The sequence below is a fragment of the Poecilia formosa genome, unplaced genomic scaffold, assembly GCF_000485575.1.
Source record: "Poecilia formosa unplaced genomic scaffold, Poecilia_formosa-5.1.2 Scaffold810, whole genome shotgun sequence".
NCBI classification, from domain to species: Eukaryota; Metazoa; Chordata; class Actinopteri; order Cyprinodontiformes; family Poeciliidae; genus Poecilia; species Poecilia formosa.
Genome location: NW_006800749.1, coordinates 30,049 through 49,993, shown reverse-complemented (window position 1 = coordinate 49,993; position 19,945 = coordinate 30,049). Strand labels below are relative to the sequence as shown.

The following is a 19,945-nucleotide window of genomic DNA, read 5'->3' as shown; positions in this document are numbered from 1 at the left end:
TAACCATTTAACAATGTTTTACCAGCATTGAGCTGAGAAGTAGCTCTATGAGTTTAGCAGATGTGCAGCTCCACCAGGTGTTTACTAATTGCTGCTGGCTAATCTGTGTTAGGGTTCAACTTCCCAGGTCCTATGATATTCAATTTTTTCATTTGTCAAATTCTGTGACAAATAAAACCTTGCCAATCCTGACCTTGGCCTGGGCCAGGATTGAAATGTTCTGACAGCGATATTAGACCTTTGCAGATGCTCAAAATGAGTTTATTTTTTGTTTTTCTCTTTGAATATGCTTCCAATATGTTTTTCTCTTTGAATATGCTTAGATTTATGAAAATACTAAATCCTCTGATTTAGAGGACAGGAAAGATGTCCAAATATGTTAATAGTTTCATATATATAAAAGGTAAAAGGAAACAGTCTATTTGTTGATCGGGGATATGAGTGACTGGAGAGGCAGAGCTGGAGATGCTGTTTTCCTTTTTAAATGAAAACAGCGAATAGTGCCGTTCCCTACTGCTCCACGAGAAATAATTAAGAATGGAGATGCAAAAGACTCCTTAATTAGATTTTTTAATTATTGAGGATTCACTTCTCCTTCTATAGTGTCCCAATTAAGAAACCTCATCAAAAACGAAAGAGATGAAGAGAGACTGTTTTTCTTTCTTGTTCCTCCTCCTTTCTGCCTTGTCCTCTTCTCCCCCTCCTCTTATTCCTCCACTCTTTCATTTTACATAAACAGACTACCTGCATTCTGTCTGATGAACTGTCTGCACTGATGAGCAGGAAATAGAGGAGATTCTTTCCAGCTTTAATTAACTTCTTTTTTTCATGAGTATGGTTAAAATAAAGAGAGGAGAGTAGGGGGATCGGAGGAGGGCCGAGGAGAAGTAACGGTGGCATGAAAGTGTTTCCTTTAATGATATTGAGTCTAACGATGGTAGTGATGGCATCAACATTAAACTGTTTCTCTTTTTAGATGTTCATTTTAGACTCTCTTGCTGACCAAACTTTCCCAGAAAAAACAGTGAGTGCTGGGAATTATACAGGATTCTTTCAGTTTATCTTGGAATTTGAAACTTGGAATGAGATCAGATTAACAGTTTTTCATATTGAAAAGCTCAACACATAAGCTTGAAATTTGATAATGTCACTTTCATTGGTGTGGTGTGTCCTATTCCCAGTGTCTCTAGCTATAGTTACAATATCATTTCTGCAGTTTCCATGGCAACTGTGTGGTCTATGAGACTACATCTGCTTTTCTGAAGACTGTTGGCATTTTTTATAGCATAAATAAAGATTTATTGATCAATTGCTAACGAAATGTGTACATAAACTCTAACTGTCACACCTTTATCTTTGCACCAGCCATCTTGGATGCCGTGGTCAGGGTAGCTCATAAACATCCAACCTGGAATTCCAGCTTCTGAAACCATTCAGTCTCAGAACTTCTGAGTATAAATAGAACTAATAGGAATGTGCTGCGGGCCGCATGGCGGAGTAGTTGGTAACGATGCTGTAGATGTTTTGCTGGTTCTCTGAGTTGGGACATTCCTAGTTTGTTCCTACAAACTTGTTACAAGATTACAGTTTGTGATGCATGTTGCATGTATGCATTTGTAATGTTTAATTTGATTTGTATTGTACAGCTACAGTAATGAAGGAGTGGGCAATATTAATATGAGGATACACAGGTTAGTTTACAAAAAGACAAAAAAGTACCTTGATTGATTTCAAATTCAACATTAACAGGATTTAACCTGGTTCTATTATTTTTATTAAAGCATAAATACCTATTTATATTTATGCATTTGACTAATTTTCAAGCTAATATAAAACAATCTTTGGCTACTTTTGATGGTAAATTAAATGTCAAACATTTTAAACATAACTTTCCATACATTTTAAAAGATTAAAAGATAATGATCAAATCTTCATATAACAATTTAAGCCTAATGACAACCAGTCCAGGTTTGTCATTACAGCGACGCAGGGTTAAAGGTTACCCACATCTTTTGGGATTTGATTAGAAAATGTTTTTTCCCCAAGTCTTCAGACTTGGCCCTCACTTGGGGTGAAAGACTTGAGTCTAGACCTGTTCTGGTTCTGCTCTGCATCCAGAACCAGAACCAAACATGGAGAAGCAGCATTCACCTTCTGTGCACCACAAATCTGGAACAAACTACAAAAGAGCTGAAACACTGAGTTCCTTTAAATCTAACATGTTAAAACAAGTTGCTTTTAAATGGAACACTGACCAGTGTGTTTGATGCGTATTGATGATTTTGACGATGACATTTGACTAAATGTAGAGTTTGTTACTGGTTTCACAATTGGTGACTGTATAATGTGTTTATGATGTTTCTGCTAATGCACTTTGAACTGCCATGTTGCTGAAACATGTTATCCAAATTGACTAGATTGAAACTTGATTCATATACATGGAGTCATCAATACACTTGATAGGATGTGGAGGAAAGTCAAGACTTGACACTAGACTTGAAGTCCATCTTTGGCTCCATTTCTTGATTTCTTCCACTTTCATTTCATATCCTTCTGTCTATAAAATCTTCATAAAAGAGACTTCGAATTATGAACATCAATTAATGTGCATGGAAGAAAAATAGACAAAAAAAAAATCGTCTTTTTTTTACCCGTTGTCCCCACCCTCTCATGGCTCTTTCTCCACCTCCTCCTTCCTTATTCTGTTTTCCAACTCCTCTTCCAATTCATCTTTATCTTCCTCCTAAGTGCTGCCAGTCTGCCGGCTTTTTGCCGAATAAACAGTTCTGGAAAGCAGGAAGAGCAGACAGGAGGATGTTTTAGTGTGTTGTTTCTCTGGAGGGGTTTCTCTTTAAATTACCTGCTAAATGGCCTCAAGGGGCTGAGCTTTAACATGCGTGGGTGTGTATGTCAGCATTTGTGTGTGCTTTTGTGTTATGGCCCACTATGGGGCATTTTCCTCTATTTCACACATGACTTCACTCCCCGAGGCATGTGGCACTGTTGATGGGGGAAGGAAAGGAATTAAAACGATTTTGTCCTTATGTTCCTTTGCACCTCCCCTTCCTGCTGCTACGTGCACGACACACACTATGTCTCAAACACATGAAGACGCAGTGGCGTTCATTAACCGTGTAACCACCCAGACCCAAAGTAACCATAATGTTTGTGCTCTAAACCGAATGCATTATCAGCAGTGATTCAGAACCACACACAGCTAAAAGAAACAAGATCCCTTGGAAACCGTCCTGTATTCTGCACACAGGGGCAGGGTATAGGGGAGAAAAGTGATGACAATTCTAGGGACCCTGACCAACAGAGGGGCCCTCAACAATTTATTTATTTATTTATTATTCATAGAAATAAAAAAAAATTAAAAAAAAACCTGGGGCCCTGTCAATTACAAAATTAATCATATTGTATTTTCAAAGACTGTTTTTAGCAGTAAAAATTTTATGTTCCCACTCCCAGATCAAAAAACATACATCCATATTTGCCCTGAACCCCCCTATGGTTCGTTCCTGCTTGGAGTGCTTCACCGTGACGCTGTTAGCGGCAGACAGTGGAAGACACGAATGATTGTGGCAGTTACTATGCTGCTAAGAAAAGTTATAAAATCAGGTTTTCAAAAAAAATAAATAAATAAAAAATAGAGAGAGAGAGAAAGGCAAGAGTGTCAATTTATAGCTCAGTTTTTCTCCAAGAGAGTTGAGTAGACTGTATGAGATTATCATAAGCATAGTTAGACTAAGCTAACTATGCTTAGCTTAGCCTGTAGCTAAGCTAAGCATAGTTAGCTTAGTCTAACATAGTTAGCTTAGTCTAATAGATTTTTCACAGATTACCTCTCATTCTACAGGCTAAGCTATGTTTAGCTTAGTCTGTAGCTAAGCTAAGCATAGTTAACTTAGCTACAGACTACTGATTACCTCCATTTCACTAGCATTTAATGAATTAAGGAATTAAATTACCAACATATTAATATATTTAACTTGTCCCTGTACCTTTTACCACTTAAGAGATGAGTCAGTCAGCAGCAGCTCTAACCCATGTCCCTCCTGACCTGCTCTCTCTTAAGTGAAATTAAAGCTGCAGGATGTAATTTTATATAAATATATTTTTTTCCACATATTTGTTAAAACTGTCATTATGTTGTGACATTATGGAATGAGAGGTAATCTGTGAAAAATCTATTTCCTCTGCCTTCTCCCAGTGCTCTCTAAAAACAACAGTCAGTGGCAGGAGAGGTTTAGTGCTGTCAATCACAATCCCATGTGGCTCATCCATCCTCCCCCTTGCTCTGTGCTATTCTGCAGCTAGCATAGCCTGTTGCAGAAGCCACTGGTAGCTATGCGTACTAGACTAAGCATTTATGCTTAGTCTAGTACGCATAGCTACCAGTGATAGCAGATAAACGATTTTCCTGTAACAATATGTACTAATGGTTGTTTCATTAGCACATTTAGCAGTGAGTGAATGAGGTTGATTGACAGTCCTAAGATCGTCCTACTTGTTCTGATTGGTTGTTTTGGTCAGAATGGTGCATTTCTTTAACCAGTAATAGTAGTTCAGGAAGGAGGTGGAGGAGATTGATTATTTTCACAGATTATCTGTCTCATAACAAACTGCTATGACATCGTGACAGCTTATGGAGAAAACATATTTTTTATTAAAGTTATGTGCTGCAGCTTGAATAAAATGCAACTACGTAGCATTATTTGAGAAGTCTGGATTGCTTCATGTATATTTTGCATGTTGCCTATGACTGTTGCTCATGGGGAGAGACATTTCAGTAATCTAAACCTGTAGAAAAAAATTAAGCAACCTACTTGCTACTGTATGCAGACTGTTTGCATACTGAATTTTACTCTTGCATGTAAAATTCATGAGCAGTAAATATTGTACTAATTATCAGTATTGGACCAAAGAAAGCAAAGCACTTGCAAGCCTTTGAAACTGTGATGCTTTCGATGGGTCAGATAGACTCAAGAAATTGTAACAGCAGCTGCGTAAGGGGGGGGCAATTTAATTTTTTGTCAGGGGGCCCAAGATTCCTTGCAGCACCCCTGTCTGTACATGTAGGTCAATGTATTTATCACACGGTGCTGTTTATTGTGAGACGAAGCTTGCTGCCTTAGCTTGTTACACTGCATATTACTTAGCTTTGTCCTGTGCAGGTTTTCATATTACAGTGATCAGTGCAATCAGTAATACTTTTATAACAAATTTATATCAGTAATGATTTCTTGGTCAATGTCAAGTTGTCATAACACAGACATTTTGAATAATGTCAACTTTGTATTAAAAGTGTCATAATTTACCGAATGACGCTTTATGACAAGAGTCATAAATATTCATGAAGACTTATTCATGTTCATGACATGTGTTATGTCATGTTTATGAAAGTGTCATGACAGTCTTATTCACCCCTCTTCAAATAAAGTGTTACCTAAGCTTGTTGTATCCCTTCTAAGGAGGAGAAGCCCCAGCTCCTTCCTGGAGGCCACTCAGCCAGCAGTTCGCCCCGTCTGCCATGTTGGCACCGGGAATACACTTCCTGTCTCCACCTGTCCCGGAAGATGGAGATGGAGCTCCTCGCCTCCGCCTCACCTTCCACCCCCAACATTTTATCTACTTCCCTTCCATAAGCCGCTGGGTCTGGCTGAACTGGCTAATCTCCATGATTCATACACAGAATTATAGGCAACTGAGTAGGGGAGGAATTAGGCAAGGAGAAGGCCTGGGGAGGTAGGGGGCAGGAGGAGAAGTTATATTTTGTCTGTTTTTTCCCCCTCTACCTTTCTCTTCCTCTCCTCCTCCCCTCCGTTCCCTCTCTACAAGCAGAGAACTTTGAAATAATTTGCATCTCTTGGGTTTTTTACACATTCTAATTTCCAACTAAATGGGACATCTGTTTGAGAGAAGAAAGATTTGCCATGGTTGCCAAGGCAACTATCACTGTGAAAGGAAGAAAAGGGGGGAAGTGGGTTGTGAGAGAGGGAAAAAAATTCAACTGCTTTTACAGACAAAATTAGACTTTGGTGAAATGTTATCCTTGCATGACAGCAGCAGTCGCTTCTTGTTTTCTCTTTTTTATTTTCATCTTCACTCATTCCACTTTTTCTCTATGTATCAATTCTTTGCTTGTCATATTTCACACCTTTTCTTTGGCTTTGCTTCCTGTTCCCTGATTGCCCCTAACCTTCATGTTGCATCATGAGACGTAGGTCTATATGGATCTGCCTCCAGTTAGAGTCCTAACTGGAGGCAGTTAGGACTGCTCTCACAGGAGCTGCCTCTCTGCTGCAGCTCCTGTGTCGTTCTCTAATATGTCTGTTATTCGTGTGTACTACAGTGTGACTAAATGCAATATAAATTAGCTGGACTCATGCAGAAAAAGACAAATGGTGTCTGCATGGAATAACTACACACTACTGTTGGAATCCCAGGTTATTGAGGCATTAATATGAGACCAAGATAAATTATTTATGATTTTTTTTCATCTCTTTTATATCCTGTGCAATTCAACAAAAATAACAATGAAATCCTGTTCACAGAAAAATTTTAGAATTTAAACTAATACATTTCTTGCTTTTGAGTCTTCTATCAGTTCATTATATTTTAATTGGTAATATTTTTACTGTTCTACTTTGCAAACATTCTGCAACTCTATCAAATTGTGAGGACATCTTTTGATTTTTCTTCTGTTAAGTCATTCTTTGGATAATTTGTATGTTTCCTTGGACTGATCTTTATAGCAGATACTTGAAGGTTTTGGTCTCAAACTGAATGTTCTGTAAAATTGATCATAAATCCGCCCACCTTGAAACAAACCCTAATTCTATTCCAATGAAAGTAAATCCAGATCACAATGATGCCACCACCATGTTTAGCTGTAAGTCTGGGGTTCTTGTTAGTGATGTGTAGTGTTTCTGTGTTAAACATACATGTTGGAATTATTGCCCGAACGTCAAAATTTAGTTATACTAAAATGCAGTTTTCCACAAGGTTTTGGGATTTTTTATTTTACCTACATGTTTTCTTTGGAAGCGAAGGATTTAGTCCTCCAGCCGGACATCATGGTCCACATATGTGTCACATGTAGAGGACAACAGTCAGTGAGAATTGCAGCAGCTCCTTTAGTTCTTTTACAGGCCTCCCGGTACTTTGCCCAACCTTTGCCCTAAACTACACTCAATTCACAACCTAATCTAAAACCTGGCCCATAACCCAAAAACAGCACCTGTTTTGAGGAGGCCTGGACTTTGAGCCAGGGAGCAGCGGATCCTCACAATATAAGTATTTGTTAGAAAAATGGGCCTTACAATGTGAGAAATGCTAACACACATACACACACGCACACGCATACACACACTACAGTCTCCACCTACTGAGTGAAGTTTACACAGTTCTGAAAGCATGTGCTCAGATCTAGCTCCTCCTAATCCCCTGCACAGACAGCAGACGCTCTGTTTGTCTGCAGACTCATTGTCCTTTCCTCATCATGTCTGTCTGTCCATCTGTGTCTTTACATTCTTCTCCTGTCCATTGTTTTACTTTGACACAGCCCTCAAAAAGATTTTAAACTTAAATTGTTGTTCTTATGTATTTTTTTTATTTTACTTTTAATACTTTGACAGCTGATTAGCTCATCATTTAGGTTTTTGCATGTCGTAAGTCCCTCCTGTGTAGTGCTGTTTCCGTTGGGAGCTCATTATCGCTGGGCATGAAGTTGACTGTTAGGGTCTCAGCTGATTTGCCGCATCCCGGCTCCCTGCTGCCGTCGAGCGCTGCTGACGGAGGGTGTTGTTGAGCAGTCCGTGTGTGTCTGTGGGTGGTGAGTGGGCTGGAGCTGCTTGAGTCGGGGTTGAGGGACTGTTCAGAACTCTCCGCTCTGGGGACCATCACAAAGCATTTTGCTCTGGCTGTGCATGTTGCTGTCTTGTTCCACCACAGTGACTTGCATCAGCAGCAGGGGACGGTAAACTACTGATGTCGTACATGTTGAGATTGTTTTCTTCAGGTATTTATCATGTGTCTGGTGTTATTCTTAGTAATCTGTGGTGGTTTGTTTATTTCTTGGCTGTAATAAGAATAAAAACAGTATTCTGGTAGTAGAGCTCATAAGATGCAAGGAATGGCTGATGACAGTGAAAGTCAACATGTTTTATAATTCTGACAGATGTGTATGTTACAGCAGGGAGGCCAGCACCTTTAGATGTAAAGCAGACATCGTCTTGAAAAGCAAATTCAGGGAAAATCACTGGTGTCTGACCTGAAGAAATGAAGTCTTATTGCACATGTCAGCATATTTATCTGCTTTGCCTACGCCACTGCTGTGACAAAAGAAAGTATATTCTCATGTATTATTGACCTGGGATTTTTCTATTCCTTTAAATCACCTAGATGAGTTTTCAATTCTTGGCTCTCCTTCAGTGACTGCTGCATCCTAAGTGCACAAAGCAGTGTTATCACAGGTCCTTCCTCCCAGCAGCTGTTAGACTTAACCATTTTGTGACTTAACCAAATTGGAACAGGTGTTGACACTCCTTCTGTTATGTGAACACCCTCACTGATATCTGTCTCCTAATTTCTTCTAAACAGTCTGCTGCTGTTTTCTGTGCATAAATATACACATCTTGCACATTTTTAATATTGCCCAACTCTGTTGCACATTACTTTTGATCTGAGTATGCTATTTTTAATAACAGTTCAGGATTATTTTTCCAATGTAAATTTTGTCCGTATTGTACAGTCTCTTCCGTTTCTGTTATATATATCACCTTTTTATTCCAATTACCTTTAACTTGCTTCTGGTACTTTGTGGTACACCTGGATTTAGATGGGAAAGTAAACAACATTTCGGTTTTATAATTTGTAGTTTTCTGCTGAATATTAGGTTTTGCATTCAGAGGTAGAAAGAAAAAGACATCCTGCTTTAAAAAATATTACCAGTCATAAAAAGTTGCAGTTACATTAGTCATTAACTCTTTACCCAAAAATAATACCTGGCCTGCCCTCAACAGTTAATCCTTTTAAGAAGCCAATTTTTTTTCTGAAGGTCTATTGAAGCCAGACACAGGTGGGGTAAGGATTTAGTTTCCAAGAGAAAACAGCCCACTTGCAGATCTGTCAAGTTAGATTTACAGTTCTCCACAAGTTTGTTGGTAGCCAATGGAAAATATTGCACATACAATTTATTTTTAGAATTTATTAATATTAAAAAGATGCTTTTTATTTGCAAGAGTAATATAACTTCAAAAACATAAAATCCACAGTGATGTTGCAGTTAATAGTAAATATATTTTAAAAAAAATTCAATCAATTAAGAATGTAATGAGTGGACTGATTCACACTTTTCAAAAATAACTGCATATATTTTGTGGTCTAGTGGCATTCATTCATCAGTAGCTTGACATGAAGAAGAGCTGAGAGACACGGGGAAGACAAGCAGTAATATCAGATCAGTAAAGTAATACATGGAATCATTTATGCAGCTGTACTGTTTGATCAAGGTGATTTAACAGAAAGTGGATGCTCTACCATGAAAATCAAAGAAAATCATAAATTTTGAATACAGGAAATACTAATAATTTAACATCTTAAGAAGATCAGCAGATTGCAGACAAACTGGCTTATTTAAAAGCCAATTTGTTATCATTTTTGGGTTGACATCAAAGTGAGAGCATGCAACACTGACCATGTAACAAAGATAACATTCCAGCCTCCCAAATATAATTAGGAAGCAAAAGAAAAGACAAGCCTTAGGTCTGTATTTATCACTACTGATGAAAAAAAAAAGAAATGCAAGCAAACAGCTCACTATATTTGTAAGCAACACTTACAAATATATTATGGAATAGATTTTCTCTCATAACCTTTCTTGCGACCCTCTTGACTATTGGCAACAAAACGTTCGATGGTTCTGTGATCATGCCTTACCTGCCTGAAGAGGTAAACACTACATCAAGATATCTTGATGTAGTGTTTACCTCCTCAGGCCAGACTCTCCCTCATTACAGACACACATCACCTGCTATGATCAAATCCATTCAAGCTCATCCAGCTGGGAGTTAGAAAATTATATGGTCAAAATACTCACCTGCCTAATAATTATGCACAGTGTAATAGGCACTTTGTGATTTTTATCTGTGAAGGTGCTGTATAAATATACAAATATTATTGTATGTTGTATTTTTCACAGATGGTGGTAAGTTAAAAAGCAGAGCTTCATACAGTCTTATGGTTCTGTCATTATCCCCTCTTTCCACCTACACAAAGGAATTTGCAGAGCTTGTTTAGGCTAATTTCACAGTAGTCAATGTATTGCTCCTGGACAATGTGTATAAAGACAAACTGTACATGTGTGTCTTAGCGCTAACATAGCCTGTGATGATGCATGGTGTGTGTGTGCAAATTTTTGACTTAATCTACCCACTCAGCACAGTGGGGTGCCAAGTTAGAGAAACTCTATTAACTCTATGTTGTTTAATATGATGAAAAGACACAACTTTAGCCATTAATGATTTATATGCTCTCAATCTGGAGCAGAAAAATGAACTTTAATGCCTAGCCTTGAACAGAGTTTCTTACTGAATCAAAAGGAAACATATTCTGGAGTTCCATAAGCCCGTCTGGTTGAGACAGAGCAGAAAAAGAACAAGAGGTCTGGATGCTAGAAAGGTGAGAGGACAAAGTGAGAGAAAGAGTAAGACATCAGATTGGTTAATAAACAAAACTATAATGCAGAAAATGAAGATGGACAGGTGGGAGGAATGAGATGAGGAGGGAAGGAGGATCCCTGCTTGCAGACAAAGTGTGGCCGACTATGGTAACAAGCAGGATTAGAGCTGTGACAGAAACAGCCTGCACCACTCTTCTCTGTTAGAATGGCTGTGGAGTGTTGAACCATCCCCACTTTAGTCAATCCATTTATGACTCATTACTTTAGTTTCACACTTGTCACTGTTTTGGCTCCATGGAATATGTATTCATCATTCTTGTAATGCCAGTGAAACTATAGTGTCAATTATAGCCCAATGTGAATATTGAATCATGAATTTCAGTTATTGGTGGGTGTGATGGACCGAGTTAAAAACAGGAGGAGTCACAGGATATATTAGAAAAATAGGGCTTTTTATTTTAACCCAAAGATTATAAATGACAAAAAGATAAACTAAACTCATAAAAGAGGTCAAAGAAACAAAACTGAGCTCAGGAAAAAATGTAAACAAATGTTTGTGCAGCCAGTTGTGTAACTCACCTAACAAAGAAATAACACACAGGGGTATATATACTGGCTAAACAGACCAATTAAGACACAATAGGGATAACTAACCAGAATACAATTACAAATAACACAAAACAACTAACAGTACAGCTAAGTTTGGCTAACCTAAAGACCCAAAATATGAAAATCAAAAATATTAAAGTTTAAATACTATTATTTACTCCAATACAAAACTTATCTAAACAAAGAAACTACACATTCCCCCTGCCAGCAGGAACTAGTGGTGCAGTCCAATCAGCATTTAAGCCTGCTAAGCCCTGGCCCCCATCTTTTGTCTGGCCACTCCAAGGCAGGTAAGTACCGTCAGGAAAACAAAGTTAGTCTTAAGCAAACAAATTAAACTTTAAGTTGATATAAATGCAAATGTTAACTAAATGTGTGCGCTAACAAAAAGAACAAATGTATCCAAATCAACTAATAAATGTTTTACTGAAATTAAAGTGTTGTGTTTGTATGAAAAAAGAAATTATGCATAAGAGTTACTGACTTCTGACTTCAGAGTGGCCATGGATTTGGCCATCACAGTGTATATTTAAAGAAGAAAGAGAGAAAAGTAGCAAAAGTCTAAAATGATTTTATTTCAAAACTCTAAATCAGCAGAATTAGTTTGACTTTGGGGTCAAAAATTTGGAAGATTGAGCACTATGGACAGTTCACAATCATCAGGACTAATTGTTAATGTAAGTTAAATAACTTAAGCAAACAAAATCCTAGACATCTGTCAGATGTGATAGATGTCTCCAATGGGAGAAAATGGCTAAAATGCATTTTCTGAGATGGGAAATGTAGCAAAAATATATAGCAAAAATATGATATCAGTTTTCCTACTCTGACTGATGATTTATCACAATCCTGCTACATAAAAGGCCAGAGAGCATTTCTTAAGATTTTAATCAGTTTAAACAGTTTGGTGAAGCCACGCTGCCTCAGTCTCTCAAATTCTGTCAAAACTGTCATATTTAACAAACACAGCTTTTTCTGAATGAAGTCATGTTGGTCATTAGCAGGATGTGTGTAACTCTCTGCAGGTCCTAACAAGTAAATTCACAGACACATGAAACTGAGTTCAGTCCTTGTCTCAACAGTTTCTGTGAGGGAACATACTTGTGTTTGTGTCATAATGTGTGTTTGATGGTGGATCCAAACATAGAACGGCAGAGACATCGCAAATAAAAAAATGTTTCATGGGAAAATGATGGACAAACTTACAAAAATCACAGGAGCCAGAGCAGAACAAAAACCATCAGTACAATAAACTCAAATATAAATATAAAAAAAAATCAAAGATCCGATTAATAAATCTTACAGGACAATCTGTAAAAATACAGACAGATGAGTATCTTCATCTGACTCTTGCTCAGACTGGTCATGCGATTTTTGCTTAATTTTTTTATTATGTTTTTCTTTATTTCTTGAAATGAGATTTTCTGAATTTTCAAAGAACTAATCTTTTTATTGAAGTATTGTGAAATAGTATCTTGAATTATTTATTTTGTATTTTGCTTTGCAAACAGTCACTCTACAGATTTCACTTAAATAAATCAGAAGAATCCAGTGGATCTCTCAAAATTTCCAGGGTAGGTGAGTAGAAGAGGGTTCCAATGGATTATTCTAATTAACTGCTTGGATTTCAATAACACACAAAATAGAAACCAGAGTGTTCCTTGAACCATCTGGAGGTTGTTTCAATCAAAAACATGAAAATAAAATGACAGGAAAAGTTTGTTCAGCTGGAGAGGCAAGCATACAGAAACTCCTCTGCTGAAACAAATCTTCCTCTGCTGGAAGGAGGACGTGTTTTATCCCCCATCCATTCCTCCAGTCAGTGCTGCCACTGCCAGCTGCCTCCTACAAAAATCCTTACATCCATCACACCAGCCTCCTTTCACTGAAATTATCCATCCATCTGGATGAATCCAGACTGTAGTGGTGGAAAATCAGTTTGTTTGTTGAATTGCTAAAATATTACAGCATAAGGCTCAGATCTACTATCTGCAAATAAACACACACCTGGTAGGTCCCAGTCTCCCCAGTGCTTCCTGTGTTCAATAAGAGCATCGGCTGTCAGCAACGGATGGAAGATGTGTTAGGGTGGGGGATAAGCAGCAGGGGCGGGGGGAGGGGAGACAGACAAAGAATAGGAAGCAACCCAGGGAAGAATGAAAAGAAGAGAGATTAAACTCTGCCAAACAAAGAGGCATGTAGAAGTGAGACAGGGAAAACTGGAATACCACCGGACACTGGGAGGGAAGAATGAGATGCTGGATTAGAGACACATGAATAGTTGAGTCCCTTGTTGCTCTGCCTTCCTACTTCTCTGAAAATCATAATCTCCATTTTTTCCTCTTTCCCTTTTGTTCACCAGTCAAATCTGATGTCGAGGGAGCCAAAAGTGAGGCTAGTCATCCTACAGAAGACGGATTTATGTCACACAGTCTAACTTCACAAGATGCTGGCCCACAGGGACTCTGGTCTTGATGTTTGCTCCATGGTTCATACTGAAACATAGACTTTGACATTGATGTTCCATTGGTGGGACATTTCACACAGAAGTCACACACACACACACACACACACACACACGAAAGACAAAAAACTGAATGCTATACATTTTGTTGCAATTTTGGAAATAAAACGAAGCCACCGAAAATTGCTTGGAGGATTTAAATTTACATATTTATTCTTGTAATCCAAAATAAAGTAGTTTATATATATTTGTATATATATTTTTTGCCACTCTAACATTTTTCTGGCCTAAAATTGCCTCACTCCATAATATTTTTACTGATACTTCACTCGCAGAGACAGAACTCAATTGCTCTAACTCTAACCTAACTCTGTAAAGAAGATTTAAGTGTAATACATGTCTGAGGTGCACTCACATGATTGGCTTCACAAGGTTTTTTTTAAATATTTGTTTAATTCATGAAATTACTTTAGATTCAGAAACATTTGACCTTTTAGAAAATGCTTTTTTATCTCCAAAACAATGAGTTAAAGTAAAGCATCATTTGGAAGAAGCTGGGTGAACTAATGAATGGGAAATAAATGGAGGTGAACAATTATCTCTGCTATTCTGAACTTTAATCTTGAAGATTATCAGGAAGCTGCTTCTGTCAGTCTTTGGAAATGCAGGTATGAAATGAGCTTTAGGACTAACAATCTTACTGCATCAAACCAAATCTCACATTTGTTTTTGTTTAAGGATCAATATTATATTGGAACTTTAAAAGAAACTCCTGGTTTACTATGGTTTAATATGGTTTACTGTCAGCAGCCAAAGTGTGAATATTGGTCTCTGGCCAGTTTGTCTGCTACAACAGCTACTACATATGTTCACAGGACGTTTACCATAAGTCCTTACATCTGGCCCATGATGCTAAGACTAATTCCTAGAGTTATATTGTTTCTGCTTGTTCATGTTAAATGGTCTCACAGCAGTGTTTAGGTCAGAGACCACACAGTTTCATGTTTTCTTGTTTTAATAACACATTTATTGTCTCAAAGAAAGCTGAACTTTCTCACTCATCTGTGGGAGGAGCAGAGGAGAGGTCATCTTCAGGTAGCCAGCAGATCCTGTCACAATCAGAGGCTCTCAGGAAAACACCAGGCTTTTCTGCCCTCCCTTTATTTCAAGCATTTCTCTTGTGATGTTATTCTAATGAGCAGGACTAATATCTGCGTGGTTATGAAGACGGGAATGTTTGACACCTGGAGTTGTAGAGAAAACACTACATGAACAAATGTATGAGCAGGTACACCTTGCTGTGTGTGCACTATGCTAACCATGGAGGAAAGCAGACTCGATTGTGCACAGGTGTGTGCATGTGTGTATGTGTGTGTGGGTGTATTCATGTGCAGAGTGTTTTACTCCTCTACTACCCCTTCCAGGCTATTGGGGTCATTAAGCTGTGAGTAGTTAATTAAATCTAGCAGAGGTGATTATGGCTGAGTGTTTCCAGTGTGTTAGTACATGAAACGATTAACATGGATCCGTGTTAAACTTCAGCTGTACTAAATTTGTCCATTTTTCCTTCTATTCCAATCACCACATTTTATTGCCTGTTTATTGGTAAAACATGTATCAGTAATGCAGTTCATAAGAAAGCAACATAAATTCAATAAATTGAACATTGATTTAGGATAACTGGTTTATGTCAGTTACTTTTGTCAACCATGAATAAATAGAGTTCAGCATTTCATAAATACATGATGACAATTTAGGAATCAAAAAGATGTTCAGAATTGTGCTTTTATTCATTTTTTTCCATGACTGATTAAATTGATCCCTCCTTTCAAATATTGCAGATTGCAAAAACCAAATCTTCCTACTTTGAAGCAGTACGTTAAGAAATTTGAATGAGTCACATTTGAATTCATTTTAATTTCAGCTTCTTTCTTTTCATAAAATAATCTAAGTTAATGGTGAAAAAGGTCCTTATTATTCCAGGAGTCAATGCGATGTGTTCAACAGAACAAACTATACTGTACTGACAAAATCATTACATCAATATTAATAACAGGTATTGAACTGTTATTGACAGCTAATGAATATAGATAAATGCTGTGTGCTTATTCAGAAAGATGTTGATCATATCTACAGCAAAAATAAGTTCTTAAAAATAGCCAGCATGCATTTCTTGTGAAAGGCGCTACTAAAGTAGGATCTCAACAGCTCAGCCTCTCTTCTATGCCTGGAAACTCTTTTCTCTTCCCATCTGGACCGCTATGCTTAAAAAGTGTGGCCCTCCATTGGCCATGGCCGTGCTAGCAGGTCGTTTCCTTGCTAATGAGGTGAGTCAGGGGAGTAAATGAGGAGGGAGTGAGAGCTGGGGTAATACGTCAAGAAGAGACACAGGCAAATAGGATGAGAGAATGAAGACGAGAGAGAGAATGAGGGAGAGGAGATGCGGCCTTGCAGCCCTCAGCAGAGGTACTCAATGATTCATGGACTTAGTGCATTGATATCAGTGGATCTGCGATAGTGAGACACACACAAACACAGTTAGGTTCAAATATGAAAGCTAAAAGCCCCGCTGTCCTCTGTTTGTGTTTAAATAGAGCGAGCTAAAGAGAAGGTGTTATGTTTGGCTTCTTGTTGTTTTGAAAGGCAAAGCTTGTTTGTGAAGAAGTGGGGTAAAAGCAAAGGTTTGAGCTGCGTCTCTGTCCCAGCGGGCAGCCTAAGGAGATGCTTGGGGATTGTGTCCTCCAGCATAAACATCTGCTTTCTCTTTTTTGGGAAGCCCACAGCAGCAGCTTGGTACATTACCATAATCCTTAGCATGCTCCACACTTCTCCTCCTCTGAGTTAACACACATCCCTGCACCAGTGTAATCCCTTACCTGATAAAAACATCATAATGCTTGAGCCCGGTTATTATCCATGAATTACATTCAGTTATTTTCTGCTTTTCACATCAAACATGGAAGTACAGCTGATTTCCTGTCAAAGATAATCTGGGCACATACGCCTAGAGTTTGTAAACACATTTCCTGAAAACTATGACAAATATTAATCAACCATTCTACTGCAAAAAATAAAAAATAAATAAAAATTCTGATGTCCACAAGAGAAATTCTGATGTCATCATGATTGACTATGCAAAACCAAAATTATGCTGCAGATATTTTAACTGAATAGTTTTATTGTTAGCTGACAAAATGGCTGCCAAAAATGTGAGTGGTTGTTTTTACTCCTTTTACACTGTCCGATAGGAGGCCAGAAATACTGGAACTTCCTTTTGGAACATCATCATGAAGAAGAAAAATCTTAACACCACTGAGCCAAAATGACCACTAGCTTTTCTTCGTTTGACACCTGTTACCAATTATTTAGCTCCATCCATACTCTCTTCCATCCCAATCACAGATAGAAGATTGTGATGGAATCTTCTATCCCAGTTTGTATTGTATGTCTTCTATCACTTGATACAAGACAGAGTATGACCGTGGGACAACTAGTGTGTAATAGTTACACACACAGCTCTGGCCTATCAGCTCTGAGGCTGATTCTTGCACTACATCCAATTAAAATCCTGCCATAAGAATGACTAAGGTGAACAGGAAATGGGTTTCGTAAACCGTGAGTGTAAAGCATGTTTATTTCTACACTGTGAATGTGTTACCTGACCTCATGTGGTGTATTGATATACAAGTCAAGTAAGATGTTCTTCTCAGAGACTTCAGACCCAACCCACCAACAGTTCCAAACATGCCACATTTGCTCACTCTATTTCTAATAGTTCCCACATGAGACTTAATATGTAACATGTTAACTGAGATGGAACTCTGATTTGTTTTTCTTTTCTGGGAGTTAATTTGGGAATGACACAATCTGACCACAGTATGATCTTACTGTGATGTCCTTTTCTCAAAATGGTAAAAACCACCTGTGAAAAATCTCTGTGAAGAAAAATTAATTTATTTGGAATTGCTTTTAAGGACTAACGGGCAGCAGCAGATGTTTCTCGATTTTGTCATTAAGTTATCTCAGATTCAGCTGCTCCAAAAAAGCTTTGTTTTTATTGAAGTTACTGAGTCCATTTTGTTCTTTGTGGTTTAAATTATTTTTGTAAATATATTTTGCTTAAGTTCTGTTAATCAAATAATACTTCAATAATTTTACAGGCAAGATGATTATTATTTTATTCTAAATGAAAAGGGCATTCAAACCTTTTGTCTGGCTGTGTGTACATTTGCTAACCCTGTCCTGTCGCCAACACTCGTCTGTCTTCTAACATTTCCGAGTCCATTCATGGAAACATTTTATCATGGTTCATTCATGATTTGTTCAGATTAATTACTTTATGCAACTCATTCCTTTTTCTTCTTCTGCTGTTACTTCATTCCTTCCTTTACTCTGGAACTAAGGAGCATCAGTTACACTGCTGAGCTCATTCCAGTTTAATTTAGATGTCCATGTTAAGATGGACATAAATATTCCATTTCTGTAGCTGAGCCCAGTCTAAATGTTTTAATATTCGCTGTGTAAATTATTGAAAGTGTGTTCTCGGGCCACTTCGGATCATTTGAAGGAACTGTTTAGTCTTGGATCCTTACACAGAGATAAAAATGTAATTAAGAGCTGCAGCAGAACCATCATGGTCCTTTGCCTGGACATGACTCTGCACCTGTGACCTCCACATTACCATCCACAGCTGCTCTAACTGGAGGGAAATATTATTTTACCAGCCCAACTTGCATTTTTCCCTAAGTTTCTTGAGCCCCTACACACACCCCTTCACGCACACACACAGACACACACCCACATACAACCGGCCTGTGAGAATCACACACACACACACACACACACACACACACACACACACACACACACACACACACACACACACACACACACCGGATATTATTCTAAAAAATCCTCATCTGATGTTCCATTAGACACAGATGCCACTGCAGCAGCTCCAGCGATAAAGTTGGCGTTTCAAGTGACTGAGCTCAGCAATTTATTAAAAGCTGGTTGAACGCCGGCAGTGACAGACGCTGTCGCCTGCCGTTGTACACACACGTGCGCTGTGTGTTGTGGCTGAAGATGGATCGGAGTACAGATTGTAAGTGACATGTTAATTTCTTCTCCGTCACTCACGGCCGAGGCATGAGCTCCTGCAGTAAAGGAACGGCACGCTGAGCCATCAAGGATTTCTTCCTCCTCTGTTCTTTCCTCACTTATCCCTTTTTCTCTCCTCTTCTTCCTGTCATGGTCCATTCCATCACTGTTCAGGATCAAAGAAATGTTTCATTTATCTTTTTGCCACATGGCTGCTAACTACTTAATGTTCTAAAGCATGCTCTTCAAATGACCACATGCATGTTTTTAAAGTCAAGGTCAGACCACATGCCTGGCCACTGAGAGGACACGTCCCTCATGTCAGAACTGTTTTGTAAGACGCTGGTCAGTGTTACCAGTCAGCCTTGATGAAATCTGAAAATCACCAAGTGACTGAGGGGAGTTCAGCTCACAGACACATACACAGAGGCCTGCTGCTTTTCACCAGCTGTCTCCCATTTCACTAATGCACTTCTTTCATGTGAGCTGTTTTTTTTCTGAGTGCTTTCCTCTTTATTGTATTTCAGTTTAAGGTCTTAAAACTGTACATTAAACTCAGCTCAGATCCTGATTTTCATGTTGTGTTTGTGCTTCAGATGGATGTATGATAGTTGGAGATATTTCATGTGTTGTAGTCAAATTAGTTTTGTGTCGATATGCTGTGTTTAGTTTTGGATTCTTGATATTTTTGTGTTTGCTCTGAACCATATGTTTTAATGATGACATTATGGGTCATAAATATAAATGTCAACGTCCTGCAGCCTTTGACTGAGACCAGTCTGTTACAGTCTCTATATGAAACTGAATTATTTCCACTCACTCTGTGTGTGCGCGCGCGCGTGTGTGTGTGTGTGTATGTGTGTGTGTGTGTGTGCGTGTGTATGTGTGTGTGCAGGCAACCATGGTACTATGGCTGGGGCTTCAACTTGCCGCGGGGTCAGGCTCTTCTCGACAAATGGAACCAGATTCCAGACAACACAGACATCCTGGTCACACATTGCCCCCCACTGGGTGAGATATGCATTACAGTGTGGCCCCTAACCCCCTCCCTCAAGGGAGAGGGGATGGATGTCTGTTTACAAGGTAGT

General features: G+C 38.4%; 1 protein-coding gene across 1 annotated transcript in view; it reads left to right on the top strand.

Moving 5' to 3' along the window:
- The window catches only part of LOC103131679 (metallophosphoesterase domain-containing protein 1), a 91,051-nt gene that overhangs the window by 47,728 nt on the left and 23,378 nt on the right, over positions 1–19,945 (top strand). The window contains exon 5 of the mRNA XM_007543378.2: positions 19,753–19,868. Within this exon, the coding sequence (XP_007543440.1) occupies positions 19,753–19,868 (116 nt within the window). The remainder of the gene's footprint in view (positions 1–19,752; positions 19,869–19,945) is intronic.